Source organism: Ochlerotatus camptorhynchus, unplaced genomic scaffold (genome assembly GCF_037179485.1).
Source record: "Ochlerotatus camptorhynchus isolate MF236.1 unplaced genomic scaffold, CSIRO-AGI_Acam_v1.1 ptg000231l, whole genome shotgun sequence".
Taxonomy (NCBI): domain Eukaryota; kingdom Metazoa; phylum Arthropoda; class Insecta; order Diptera; family Culicidae; genus Ochlerotatus; species Ochlerotatus camptorhynchus.
In genome coordinates this window covers 484868-499192 of record NW_027040721.1, presented here as the reverse complement: position 1 = coordinate 499192, position 14325 = coordinate 484868, and the positions used below count along the sequence as shown (strand labels likewise).

General features: G+C 35.7%; 1 protein-coding gene across 7 annotated transcripts in view; it reads left to right on the top strand.

The window, feature by feature from the left end:
* The window catches only part of SK (small conductance calcium-activated potassium channel), a 685909-nt gene that overhangs the window by 523610 nt on the left and 147974 nt on the right, over positions 1-14325 (top strand). For all 7 annotated transcript variants that reach the window (XM_065225563.1, XM_065225561.1, XM_065225562.1 and 4 more), the window contains 2 exons: positions 4507-4643; positions 4980-5208. In XM_065225563.1, coding sequence (XP_065081635.1) covers positions 4507-4643; positions 4980-5208 — 366 coding nt within the window. The remainder of the gene's footprint in view (positions 1-4506; positions 4644-4979; positions 5209-14325) is intronic.

Here is a 14325-nt window from a genome sequence, read left to right as displayed (position 1 = left end):
CTTATACCTTAAGGTAATCAAAAAATTGTGTCGATTATTATGCCAAACTTCATTTCCGTAAAGATTCTTAACAAAACTTTGAATCAAATGGTCTGTGTTATGACAGATTGCTTTCGCTTGTTGTTGTTTATCTATTCAGGCTAAACCAAACTTTAATGATTACGTCATTAATTGGAAATTATCTCATATATTCATATATTTCCAAATTTTATTTTTTCGAGAGCATAAAAGATCAACGCTACAAAATTTGATTACACACCATTTGTGTCAAAAAGTTCTCTCCTGTGGATAACCACAGCTATTCCATATTCCTCACAGTATGCAGCTTTCCCCCAATAAACCTTTATTAAAAAAAATATCCTCCCATCACGTTGCACACTGCAGCATCAAATGACTGCTGCTTGCAAAGTCCATCCCACTCCATTGCGCAGTGGGCCAGGAATGATATCTAGCAGGAAAAAAATAATGACTTCCTGGGATTTCATCCAATTGAGTTGACGTCTTCAATTCAGTTTCTTGGATTAGTTAGTAAATTCTGTTCCATTTAGAATTTGACCGCACAACATAGGTCTTTTATCCAAGGGAAAATAAAGTACGCTAAAGGTATCATTTTGTAGGATTTTTATTTAGCTTTAAGGGAAACTACAACAAAAAATATTCGTCAGCTTTTCGGATGAATTTTCGGACTATTCGTGGAATACCTCTCATCATGACTTGCACAGTAGTACTGTCAACCTCATCTACCATCCTTTTCCACAACTTCTCCAAATCAGATGGTGTTTTGATTGTTTTGCCACATTTCTTCAATTTGCGCTTGAAATTGCAAAAAATAAAATTCAATGGGACGAAAATCTGGACAATTTGGTGGATTGATACTTTTCTCAATAAAATACTACCTGGAACAGACTTTACTACAATTTAATAGATAAAAATAGTTCACGTGTTTGCCGCAAAATGGTGCACTTTTTTATTTCGCAAGATAGATGTTTGCTGTCTTGGGCAAAGTTGAAGAACGTAAAATTTAATGGATAGTTGTCGAGGACATAACAGCTGTACATCTTCAAACAACTGATTTATACCAGGTTGTATAAAATTTGACTCAAATTCACGGTTTTAGTATTATATTTTAGACATTCGTTCAAGAGAATACTTTTATCATTTTCCCTGGATCGGTAATAATCAATTCATTTTTTCCAGATCAGTGCTATTATTTTAAGATTACTGAACAATATATATATATATCACATGAAATTTGTAAAAAAAATACATGATTTTCAGCAGGATGTTTCTTACAATTAATCCTTAATAGTGAGCGCAAAATGTTGTAAATTGTTCAAAATAAACAACATTTATTATATTTCCTCGAAATGTCTCAGAGGTATAATGTGAAACATTTGAGATATTTGGATTTAAATCAAAAAATGCATTTTATTTAAACAAATCTCAGTTTATTTGATAACAGTATTAACAATTTGTTATTCTTGATCTAGGTAAAATTTCAGTGCATCTACTTCAATTCAATCTACATTCACAAACAAAGCAGATGTATTTAATGAAAACTCTAAGCAGTTCTACACGCCTTCTTCTGTGCATTGGTCTCACCAAGTCTTCAAAAGAGAGTCGTCTCCAACCATTCATAATTTCTGCTATCCTCTGCTGTAGAACCGTCCAAGCTGGGCCGAAACGAGCACAAGCACAAAATTTATGGAGAAGAGTTTCAGTCATTTGATTGCCACAATGTGTACAGTTTTTGTCCGGTACTATTCATATACTTGTGAAAAATGCAAAAAGTGATACAATTTAGAAAATTTATATTGAAAAAACATGCAGAACAACTTTGTCGAAGATCGAAAATCGATGAGACATTTGAAAAATATTATTGACTTTTAATTTCCGTTCAAATGCGCCGCGCATACCTACAAGCTCATACACAGCCCTGTAGCTATACTTGGTGCAGTAGGTCAAAAGTAAATGGTTGATAATATTTGCAAAGATATTCAATGTTAATTACTTTATTTGTACAGGCTCAATCGAATAAACTTGACAGAGCCAAGTTATCATTTTCTTTATACACTATAAATGTCTTAAATCTAAAATTAAAGGATTTGATCGATTACTCGCGGTCTTCTCGAGGTTAGTGGATGACAATTGTTTGGATCGGAATAGGAGATTTGGAATAGGATTTATAATTAAAATATTTCACTATTTCTAAAACATGTGCTTAATCCTATCGACGTCATATCAACTCTGTAATTATACAATTATTGCAGAAACAAATATACAAACAAAAACACACACACACACACACACACACACACACACGCAAAATACAAACTAAACACAAGGTTAATCTTTGAATGATTGATAACATTTTGCTCTCACTTAGGTTTTTTTTTTTTATTGTTTCCGAAAATCGTGATTTTTTTAATTTCTTGTGGTATATATTTTTTAGAATTTAAAAAATAATAGTAGTGCTCTTGAAAAGATAGAATTGAACATAAGCGATCGAGGAAAAATTATAAAAGTATTGTTTTGAACGAATGTTGAAAATATAATACAAAAAAACCTGAATTCCAGACAACTTTATAAAACTCCGTATATCTCAATTGTTTAGAGATGCACAACACAGATGTCTTCAGCAACTTTCCATAAAATGTTAAGGTCTACAAATTTGCCCGAAACAGCAATTCTCTATCTTGCGAAATAAAAAGTTTGTATCGCTGCGCCATCTTTGCGGTCAAAACTTGAACTATATTTATTCACCAAATTGTAATCCTAACTAATCCCAGAAACTTCACTAAAGACGTCATTTGGAAGAAATACCAGAGCGTAATTCTGTTTTTCCTGCTAGAGTTCATACCTGGCCCACTGTGCATTGTAGCTGGATCTATTAATATGCTTAGCATGAAACTCACCCACCTAACTGATTAGCAGCAAACCCTTCTTTGTTCGCTCACTTACGGTTGCCCGTCATTTGAAGAATTAGCCACAAACTAGAAAGCAGCACTGCTCTGCTGGAATGAAAGCTTGGACCAGAATCAAATAGCATTGTTAAACCGGACTTTGCATTTTCAAGTAAACGTTGTTCAAGTGAAAAAAAACAGTACCCCAAAAAAGACACTGCTATATTTTTTATTGGTATTTTTTATGATATTTTCTGTACACAGCAAAAAATAAATTTTAATATCTTATCAAAGCTGATTCACTTCCATCGTCGTTTGAAAATATGACATTACGCTGCTTTAACTGTATTTGTTTATTTTTGTGGCCATAAAAATTACACGAAATTTTCATACATGATTGAAGTGCATCCTCTTGGATGTAATATTAAAATTTAGTTTTTGCTGTGTACAGTACAGCAACTTTTCAAGCACATAGTAAATTACAGGTGATTATAAATCGATTCCTATGGATAACTTATTTTCATTAAAAATTCATATGGCCCTTATTCATAACATGTATGTGTTTATAACTGGCAATGTTAATTACGTTCAATTACCTTCATTTTATATTACGTTGGTACTGTAACTGTTGCCTACTCTCAACTCTATATTCTGAGCGCGCAATTCCATAACAAATTCCTAGAATTCAAAACCTTCTATTGACCCCGATCCAGATGACTTGACACGCAGATTTGTGGCCTGTGATTACCCTTTTAGTCTAAATCCGTCTTGTTTTGCACCAATAGCAAGAAGACATGATTTATTGTGTTTTCCAATCGACAATTATTATTATGTTCACTAATCAATGCTACAACGCAACCTAAAAATAGCGTTTTTTACTTTAACTATTTCAGGTGAATAAGATTGTTTTGATATTACTCAGATAATTTCAAACGTATTTTTCAACCTTGTCTAACGTAAACATAAATTTAAACTTACAACAAAACAGAAAATAATCAATTTAGATGAAATGTCGTGGTGAAGAACTACATGGAATGGGTCTATTGCAGTTTCATTTATGTATACATTGTTTGGATAGCACTAAGATATTTAAAAAAAAAAACTCACTGATCCACTATTTCTCCACTATCAACCTTATGTGATTGATGTATCTACTCGCTTTATGATTTCAATCCATGTGCTCTTTCAATTACAATCGAACTTGAGTTTACTATAGGAACTGTATAAATATCAAAATATCGAATGCAGGAAATGAAATAAAGATAATCAACTTACCCCGTGCTTGCTTTTAGTTTCCGATTCAATGAGCTCATGAAAGATGTAAGCTTCGAAATGTGATAACCCCATACTCAATCACAACTGCATTCCATGCTTCGGCACCTGCACCATTATGTAATTTAAGCCTTTTTTACTGCTTTTTGCTCATATTTAACCATTAGAAGCCGTAGAATAAGTAACTCGATCGATATAAGCGCATTTTCTATTCATTTTCGTTCTTGAGTTGTACACACAGAGAACGCTGCTCTCAGTTTTGATAAATGGCACAAATTTAAAAAAAAAATCCCCTCTTTTCTTCTCCTCCTCCATCCGAAACGGAATCTAGCTCCGAAAGCCCGTGTCCACGCTGTCGATTCCCGGATCGATGAAAACACCGTGCGCCGGTAATCGGGAAACAGTATCGGCTGCATGCACAGAAGAAGCCGGTATCGCGCTCGTGGGCGTTCACTCAGAGTATCCCAGGTAATTATCCCTGCCCGTGTGTGTGTTCCCGCTGTGTACCTTCCCATACATAGTGTCCTTACGTGTGAATCCCAAATGAACCCAGCAACCCCACGTGCACGCGCCCCTCCGCGGACGTGATTTCCGTGATTCCGGGAAGCAACCTGATCACTCTGAGCTTAGGGAAATCATCCATACGAAGTGGCGCGCGGCAATATTAAACTTCCGTTTTCGGGCATCACGAACCGAAACTAGACGGCAATAACTACCACCGCTTCCACAAAAAAAATCAAAATCACACAAACACTTCCCCTCAACCAAGGCGCAATAACAACATTAATGAATGTTATCATCAAGGTACATGGAGGAGCGAGGCCTGGGTGGCGGCGTCTGTAAAGGTCCCGGCTCGGTGCAAGGTGGTCCAGGTACAAAGCACAAACCGAATGTAGGATACCGCCTCGGACGACGGAAAGCGCTGTTCGAGAAGCGAAAACGAATCAGTGATTACGCCCTCGTCATGGGTATGTTCGGAATTATTGTGATGGTTATAGAAAACGAATTAAGTAGCGCTGGTGTATATACTAAGGTGAGTTTTTCAACCTTGTTGTACTGAATTTTAAATTGCATTTCATCTGAGAATTTCTGTTATCCACATAGTAGCTATAAAATGAACATTAGTGTTACCCTACCGATAAAAACAAAAGAAACCCTTGAAGTACAGCTCAACCGATTCCTCAAATAAATAACTGAACCCCAAAACATAAATAGTAATCAATTCGTATCATCGGTGTTGTACCATTACAATTAAATTAGTTCGTGTAATTTGTGATAGCTCTTTTGACGCAGGATGATGTGACGAAATAGTGTCATTTATGAAAGAAATTCAATTTTAATCACACAATTTTATTCAGATTGAGTGTAAGATTTGTTTGGTATAGAGATGATAGTTGCTTATCAATGGTTGACTATTGAAACCGGTCAAACCGTAATCAAACAATCACGTGCTCACTTGCTACACACTAAGATTATTTTACCGAAATCTGTGATTTTTTTCCGAAATCTCAACAGCTGAACGTTCGGTAAACAGTTTGGTGATTTTTCACAGATATTCGTTGAAAAATTACAGGAAAACTGTGAAAAATGTTTACCGAACGTTCAGCTGTTGAAATTTCGGTAAAATTTCACAGATTTCGGTAAAATAATCTTAGTGTGTATGACTATCGAGAGACGAGCCGGTACCACTCAATACTCAATGTATATTTTTTTTTTTTTTGCTTTTTTTTCTATTCATTGACCTACATCAGCAAAATACAGAAAAAGGTGGGACTTAGTTTGACTGCCGATTACAGTAAAGGGGTGTTCATTGCGTTGTACACTGAAACCGAAACTAACTCAGAGTGTGAGTTACTTTTACTCAATCGTATTCACAAATTATTCTAAAAGCATTTTTTGAATGCTGAGACTCTTCCGTGTAAGCCACAGTTAAAATTAGGATCGTGCAACAAATTCTCCCTAAAACGGATTTCTTGATCATTGAATGTTCTGTGTCATACAGGAAAAAAAAAATCAAAATTCAAAAATACGTTTTTATTTTTAAAACTGGTTGGTAGCTTATGAAAAACTTTAGAAAAACAATCAACTATGTCGCTGAAATTGACATACAAATCTCTTTCGAACAAAATGCAAACATAACCGTAGCTGTTTTTTTAATCTTATTGTTAAATACAATCAAGCACTTTGGAATTACGTGAATGGTCTGAAAGATATTTTTCTGGCAGAAATCAACGGACTGTTTATAATTGTTCTATTTTTAGTCCCGTGGGTAATAACCTTGGAGTGCTCCAGGGAAGTGTATTAGTACCCCTTTTACTTATTATGTATATTATGAATGACCCCTTTTATTTATTGTGTATATTAGAAGGTAAGGATGAACGGTAAGATGAAAGAAAATTCCGGGAAAAGTAAAACAAACCAAGCAGAGGAAGCTCTAAAGGATGGTGCCGGTGGTTGACTGGTAAGCGTGACTGCTCCCATCCCAGTGTGTCTGGGTCCAACCCTAGGCGAGGTCATAAGGATTTTCTGAGATGAAAAATGAGTTATTATGGTGTTCGTGTTGTTGGATTTGATTTATCTAGGGACCAGGTGTGAAGTCACCTCCCTAACGTCGGTGATTGGCACTCGCTTGCGGAACAGTGACTTAAGGAAGATAAACAAGAAATGAACAAACGAAGTCTAAAAACTTCCGGGAGAAGATAATTTTAGTGAAATTCCGATGCTGTGATGAAAAAAAAAACATTCGGCGGAAGTTTGGATAAACTTCTGGAAAAAGTCGGAAAACATTTCCAAGGGAGAGTTCTGGAAAATTTGATAGGTAGTTCCAATTAAAAAATCAGGTACATCTTTCGATAGAAGATTAAGACCATAATTCAAAGACCGTATGGCCATGACTGGTGCATCTCCCCTAATTATAGAAATAACTGACACTTATACTGCCCATAAAAACATAACAGTTACATAAATGCTTGATTTCGTATTCAAATGGGACAGTTATGCGTTTACGGGTAGTATAATAGCTATAAATACAGAAATGTCCAATTTTACATGTTTTCTTCATACCGGCTTTGACAGTCCTACACGAGCTTACGCCTGTTACCTACTTAGTGTTCTTTGAAGCACTTCCAACGTTATTAATATAAAGCTTTCTGTGCCAATCAATGCATGAATTTGTATATATTGTGTCAAGCACAATAATACTTAACGCTCAGGGAAGTCGAGAAGAATTATCTAGACTGAACCGGGAATCGAACCGGCCGCCTTTAACTAGACCTTAAGATTAATTGTAATTTGTAATTGTACTAAAATTAAATAAAAAGTAGACCAAGGAAAAACTTTATGGCAGGTGCCATTTGGGCCAAAACATAAATTTGGTTAAGGGGGCGATCCCGGCGTAGTGGTTAGCATCCATACCTCTAAAGTCAAAGTCACGAGTTCAAATATCACCCCTGGACAAGTCACGAATGACCCAAGAGCGTTAAAGTGCCTATAAAAAATAGCGTCGCCGGTGGTGTTGTAGTAAACGTGATTACCAAAGGGGAGAAGTAAAGTCGTTGGTCCCCGGTTCAGGAGCTGATGGGTCGATAGGTCGGCTCCAGGTGAGGAAGCTGCCTCTCTGGTGTCGGTAGCATTAGTGCTCAGCACGGAAAACAAGATCGACGGAAAACAAATCAATTATGATCACACTGTACTTCGTTTGTATGGCTAATAGATCACGTATAATCCTCGTCTAGCCACATAATAGCATGTTCAAACGTTTGTTTACTTGTGGACATTAAAAAAAAGTGCATTTACTACTATTTATGACACCTAACTTTACAGCACTATTTAAATAAAACAACTGGTTAATGTTATCTACACTTTACTCCAGGAGTTCAAGAAACATATTCTTGTCATCATTTCCTGTATATTCTAGATATATGTGTCAATAAACATTTTTCAGTGTTGGCCCAATGTCACCCCATCTTACAGTATGTTAGAAAAGGGGGCATCAGATAGCCTTGTCAGTAAAAAAACGATACAACCAAGCTGGAGGTGGTGGGTTCGATTCCCGGTTCTATCGTGGGAATCTTTCTGGTTTGTTTTTTGTCAGTCAAAATTAGATTCCTAGTAACAAAATTAAGCAATGACACCGACTAACTAACTCCCTTTTTTGTTGTTTCAAGATTATCCTCGCCCCAGCCAAACTGAGGACTTATCACTATTAACAAGACATAACACGTAACAAGATGTATTCCTCTGATTACGGAAAAATCCTGTTCCCCTAGTTTAAAAAAGTCAAAACGAGGAATCGGTTGTAGATCTTACATCCCGAAACGTACCACGAAAAGGTGATCTACCCACGTTACGGGGCAATCTTTCGGGTTGGAAATATTTTCTACTTTTCCATGCATATAATATAATTGTGCTTGCCATCGCTAAAAATCTGCTATTTATCAATTTTATCTACATGAACGCGTTATTGGGACGTTACTAATGGATATTTTTGGTTACTTTTGAAAATTTAGTCGATTGCTGAATTTATGTATGGGCCCGAATTAGGGACACTTAGGCCGACATTACCTGCATTTCCCCTAATATATAAATTCATACACTTGGCTGGCATAGAATCACAGAACAGAAGTGGAACTTCGGATCAGATAATGGCTTCACTATTCATTGGCAAACACTAGCACACCTAGCGGTAGAAAGCAGCTTCTGCCTGCAGTTAGAATAGGCGGCATGCTATGATAGTGTGAGTGCACATAGAAAACCAATGCTACCACAACGCATCGCTTGTTGACCACCACTTTTTGATTCACCGATTTGTTTGCACTTCCCCTTCTGTTATGTGATAGATGTGATGACTTTCAATTAATAACTGTGAAAGTGTATCTTGAACACTAAGTTGAGACTCGTAAAAAGCGTAGTAGAAGAAGAAGATGTCAGATACGCTCGTATACTTCAAGGCAACGAAATTTAGCCGATTCTTTTTTTTTTTTTTGTAGTAGGGGAAATGGCTCTAATGTTGACCTATGGATCCTATGTTGGTCCCATCGCTAAAAATCTGCTATTCATCAATTTTATCTAGATGAACGCGTCATTGGGACGGTACTGATTGCTGAATTTATGTATGGGCCCAAATTAGGGGCATTTAGGCCGACATAATATCCATTTCCCGTATGTGCCGCAAAGGAAACCTCATACAAAACTAAGAAAAAAATAGTTTGAAGATATTTTTGGAGGGAACCAGAAGTATGTTTGGAGAATGTAGAATGAATTTTGTAAAGGAAACAAACGGTACTGTATTCTAAGAAAATGTGTTGGATCAGACTTCCGAGAGAAATTGCTGCGAGAAGACGGAATAATCTTCCAGGTGAAGTCAGCGCAAACATCCGGGGAAATTGAAATCAAATACTTAAGAAACAAAAAGTTAAAAATATCTCAGTCTGTTGTTTGTAATTGTTGTACAAAATCAAGGGGATGGGGTCTTAAAAATCATGTTGTGCATTTAGTTTTAATTATTTTATAATCTTAAAACTCATCGCACCAAGTTTTATTTGCAAAACTGTGCACTGCTACTTTCACTCGGCTTTGTTTACATTCTATGGTCATGCCTAGAGGTGTTACATTTATTAAGCCATACTATAAGGATAGAGGGTTTTTGTAAAATTAGACAACAAGCATACATTAGGTACAGGAAAATCGTGACTAAAGGAGGATAGAAATTTTCTTAAATTTCACGTGACATAATTAATGCATGACCCCTAAATCGATCACAGTTGGCAGATGTACTAGTTAAAGTCAGGGTTGCTTACACTCACTTGCTATAAAAATTTGTTTTTCGGTATTATGAAATCATTAGGTTATATAATTATAATTAGTTCTCTTAAGTTACAAGAAAAGGTTGTAAACTATGTGTTTGACTCAGAAAATCTGTCATTATTGCTTTCATTGCGTCACAATCAGCGATTATACGTTCACTCTGAGTGAACGCTCACGAGTCATAAATTCGCTGCTTGTGACGCACCAGAAGCTTGATTGACAGGTTTTATGTGTCAAATACATACTTTCCAACCTCTTCTTGTATTTGACAAGTACAAAATATCATTATAGAATCCAATGATTCCATAATTTCGAAAAACATTTTTTATAGCGAAGTGAGTGGTAGTAACCCTGGTTAAAGTGTACGAAAATAAATAATGAGCAGAATACTATCGAAAAGTTTCTCCAGAGATAAATCAAACAGTGAGGATTATTTGGTAACGCGAAGAATATCCAATGAAAATCAATAAAATTAGATGTGGTAATACAGCCTATTCTCCAAGATTCGATAGCTTCATTAAAATTACGGGGCGTATATAAAAGCTGCAGAAAAAAATGTCTTGCTGGTTGCCGTGAGATACGCTCACGATGAATACATAAAAAGTAGATTGATGAAGAGCTTGAAGATTTTCTGCATAAAGATGGAGTGTGATGCGAGAAGATAGAATTAGATGCTATAAATGAAGGGTGATTCTACGTAGATTACGGACAGATAAATCAGACACCGGTTGTGGCACTGAATTAAAAAATATTAATTTTGAACTTTACACATGTAAACTTGTCAAAATGCGAAGTGGTACAGCAAGTGGTATGGATAACGGATGCCGTCAATTGTGTACTTAAAGAATTTACTTACTTACATAATACCGTGTGATAATGATGATCCCAAGTAACAATGTTGGTTTTATGAGGTTAGACCAATGCTTTAAAACCTCGATATAACTTGCAACGTTACTTGAGATGATGATGATTATAATAACGATGATGGTCCCGTCTCTTACCCCTCAAAGGTAAAGGTCCAAAAACCTTAATTGAACATCGATTTTTCATAATCTCGATCATCGGTTGTAAATTAGTTCGTAGGACATCATTGATTGGCTGCACCTGAATATCACTCAAATATTATTTCTGAAAGTAGTTTTGGACTTAAAGTTTTAAAGAAATTAGTTACATACTACCGTGTGGATAACAGAACATTGGTTTAGAGAAAATAACATATTGTCAATTTTTTTTTTTTTTACTTTCTTCCCACAATAGGTAAGGGATCAACTACTAGAAACCACTTTCAGATAAGTACAATCATGCGCATATAATCGAATGTATCTCAACAGTTATGTTAGTATCATCTTCATCATCACCACTCATCTCATAAATTATTGCGTTAAAATTTGTACACGCTGTAGCTGCCGCAGTGATGTTGATAGTGTTAAATCCGTACACCTGAAAAACAAATGGATTCATTCGGGAGAGGGCGGCACGTGGAGGATCGACTGCAAACGGTAAATCGCTTGACCAACGAAACCGAAAATGTTGACAGGTCGGTCGCTGCCGCTCTGTCGACATATTTTATGCACAAATAAATGGACAAACATTTCCCAGGCCCAAACTGATGGTTAATTAATTAGTTTCATAAATGTTATGACATCACTCGCGCAGGGGCCTCAATTTTCCGCACACCGCTGCAATATAAACGATATATTTTTGCTGGCTTTGCCCGTCGGGCTTTCCGGTATAACTCAATTAAGGTGTTGACGATGCACGCTTTCCGCCGTTGTCGTAGCGGATATGCACGGTCGATGAAACCAACTCAAATTTTAGTTTCGTTCACTCAAATTCACAAAAACGTAGGTCACTCATTGACTGAGTAAAATTTTTATCGACTTTCTAGGAAAACCATTTTCGAATATGAGCAAAATCGAATCGAAGCAAATCCTAGGCAGAGTGAAATTTTGGTCGATTTTCCTCATATTCGAGCAGATTTTTGAATAAAAACAAGAAAAATTATGAGTGACCTTCGTGTTTGCGATTTTGAGTGAAGAACCACTGAATTTTGAATCGATCTCATAAACCGTGAGGGAAAATATGTGAATTTATTTTTTGCACTTTTTGTAGTACAGGTAGCTGAAGCAAACGTGCGCAACAAGCTGTCGCAGAGAAAAAGATACACTGACAAACTATCATGAGACCTGTTAATGAGGTGATCGACGGATGTTGCGACGGGAATATTAAATAATGGAGAAAATCAATTACTTTGACATGGATTTTATGTTCATTCGAAATTGATTACAATTAATTAAGCAGTTTCATTTTGACGCTGTCTACATACCACGTTAACAGTTTATATAGGGGTAAATGTTTACAGTCGAAAAACAATTTAAGTTGCCTTCTGTACTTTTGCATCCTAGATAATTTTGTGTGGAATATCTGCTATCTTTGGTCTGTAAAAAATATCTAGTATTGTCACAAATTTTAATTAGAATTGGATGAATTTAATAGATCATAGTTCATCTCAAAGCATTTATGCCATTCCAAGAGAACATTGTGGATGCACAGGTGTCATCTGCAAAAGCAACTTTGCAACTATTCCTTTAAAAAAATCTAGACTACCATTTGAAAAGGGTGGATCTTTTTCACAACTGCTTATACAAAAAAATAACTTAATAAACACCTGCACAAATTTTCAAAACTTTTATAAAAAAAATAAAGATTTATTCTCTCACTGAAAAAATAGATCATTTTAAAAATAAATAAAAACTCATTTTTGAAACTTATGAGGCATTTTACATAAAAATCTAAAAAGACAGTTTATACACAGTCTACATGTCCTCGATACATTACACTATGGGCACTTTCTTTAGAAAGATTCTCCAACATTTTTTCATGTCAGTACTGAAAAAACGTTTCCTTTAAGAATCCAACGAAACTTTGTGGGCGTAAGGCTACATCAGTAACATTGCATACTTATTTTGGATTTAATGGCATTTTTCCGACAACCAACATACGTTCAACTGCGAATATCTTATTCATACTAACTTGAATCGTGATGCAGTTGTTTCTTATTGATTAAATTAAATTCTGAGCTAAATCGAGTATAATTAACCAAATCCAAGATCGAAAGAGTTAAGGAGTGTCATTTTCTCATACATTCAAAATAAACTTTGAATTAAAAGCGTCAGCTCGTATAACAACAAAATGCGCTGAAACTTTCAGAGAGTGGTTTTCTCATGTAAAGACATAATTCTAGGTGGCACCCCGTAAAAGATTGTGTTTTTTACCTTTCTAGTGTATATGTGGGTGTTTCCCTACAACCACTGATTGGATCGAATTGGACGTCACCATCTCTAACCATACAAATAATCAACTAAAGTAATATATCCCATCAATATATCTAAAATGATCTCACCATAAACTGATTATGATGTCCTTCTTTTCATTGAAGGACAATCAGCATCATATTTTTGCCATGCGCTGTGAACCAACCAGGTGTCATCACCAAACCTTGTTTAAATGAAGTTAAACGTATTCTAAGAAAAATCCACAATCGGAATCAATCAGCTTTATGCCAACCATTCACAATTAACCTCCAGCTCAAAAGCTATCTGATAATATTAATAATACCAATAAATCCACATCAAAGGAAAGGAAATAAAACTGTCAATTCATCACATTCAGGTTGGACTTTGAACGGTGCTACTGTGATTTAAATGGGACCAAGTTTTGAATAACATCACAGTAAAACGGTAATGATTCACCATCCAAAGTGAATGCAAAACCCAAATAATCGATAATGTTCACAGATTTAGTCCACATTGAAAAGGGTTTCATTTGTTTTGTTTCGGTCCACACTTCGAAGGTTGAGCCAATAGAGCGAAATTTTAACCTTTCGCACTTTTTGGGTTGGAAAAGGGAACATGAAAAGGACACTCTTGAAATCAGCAAATATGCCCTGGGCGTTGGAGTTAAGTGATTAAAATTAATTAAGGTTGCGTAAACAGTTTGTTTTGTTCAAATCAGGAGGTGACACTTTATCAAATTTGCGATGGTTAGCAATAATTTGGAGTCCTTTCTATGCGCTATGAGGTGATAATCCTTAGCTATTTATATATTCCTGCATCTTTAAAAATACTCCAAAACGACAGCAGGATTTGTTTCTTTCATCGATAATCCTTCATACTAAGAAACTAAATAAACACTCCAAACACGATGCCCCGGTTAAATGTGTAACGGCAAAATTGCAATGAAGTAATGAAATTGGGTTGTTGTGGAATGCTTAAATAAAACAGCAAGAAAGGTTATCTTCCATTTAATTCCACCTTATTAATTTTGGTATTCATGAAACATACGT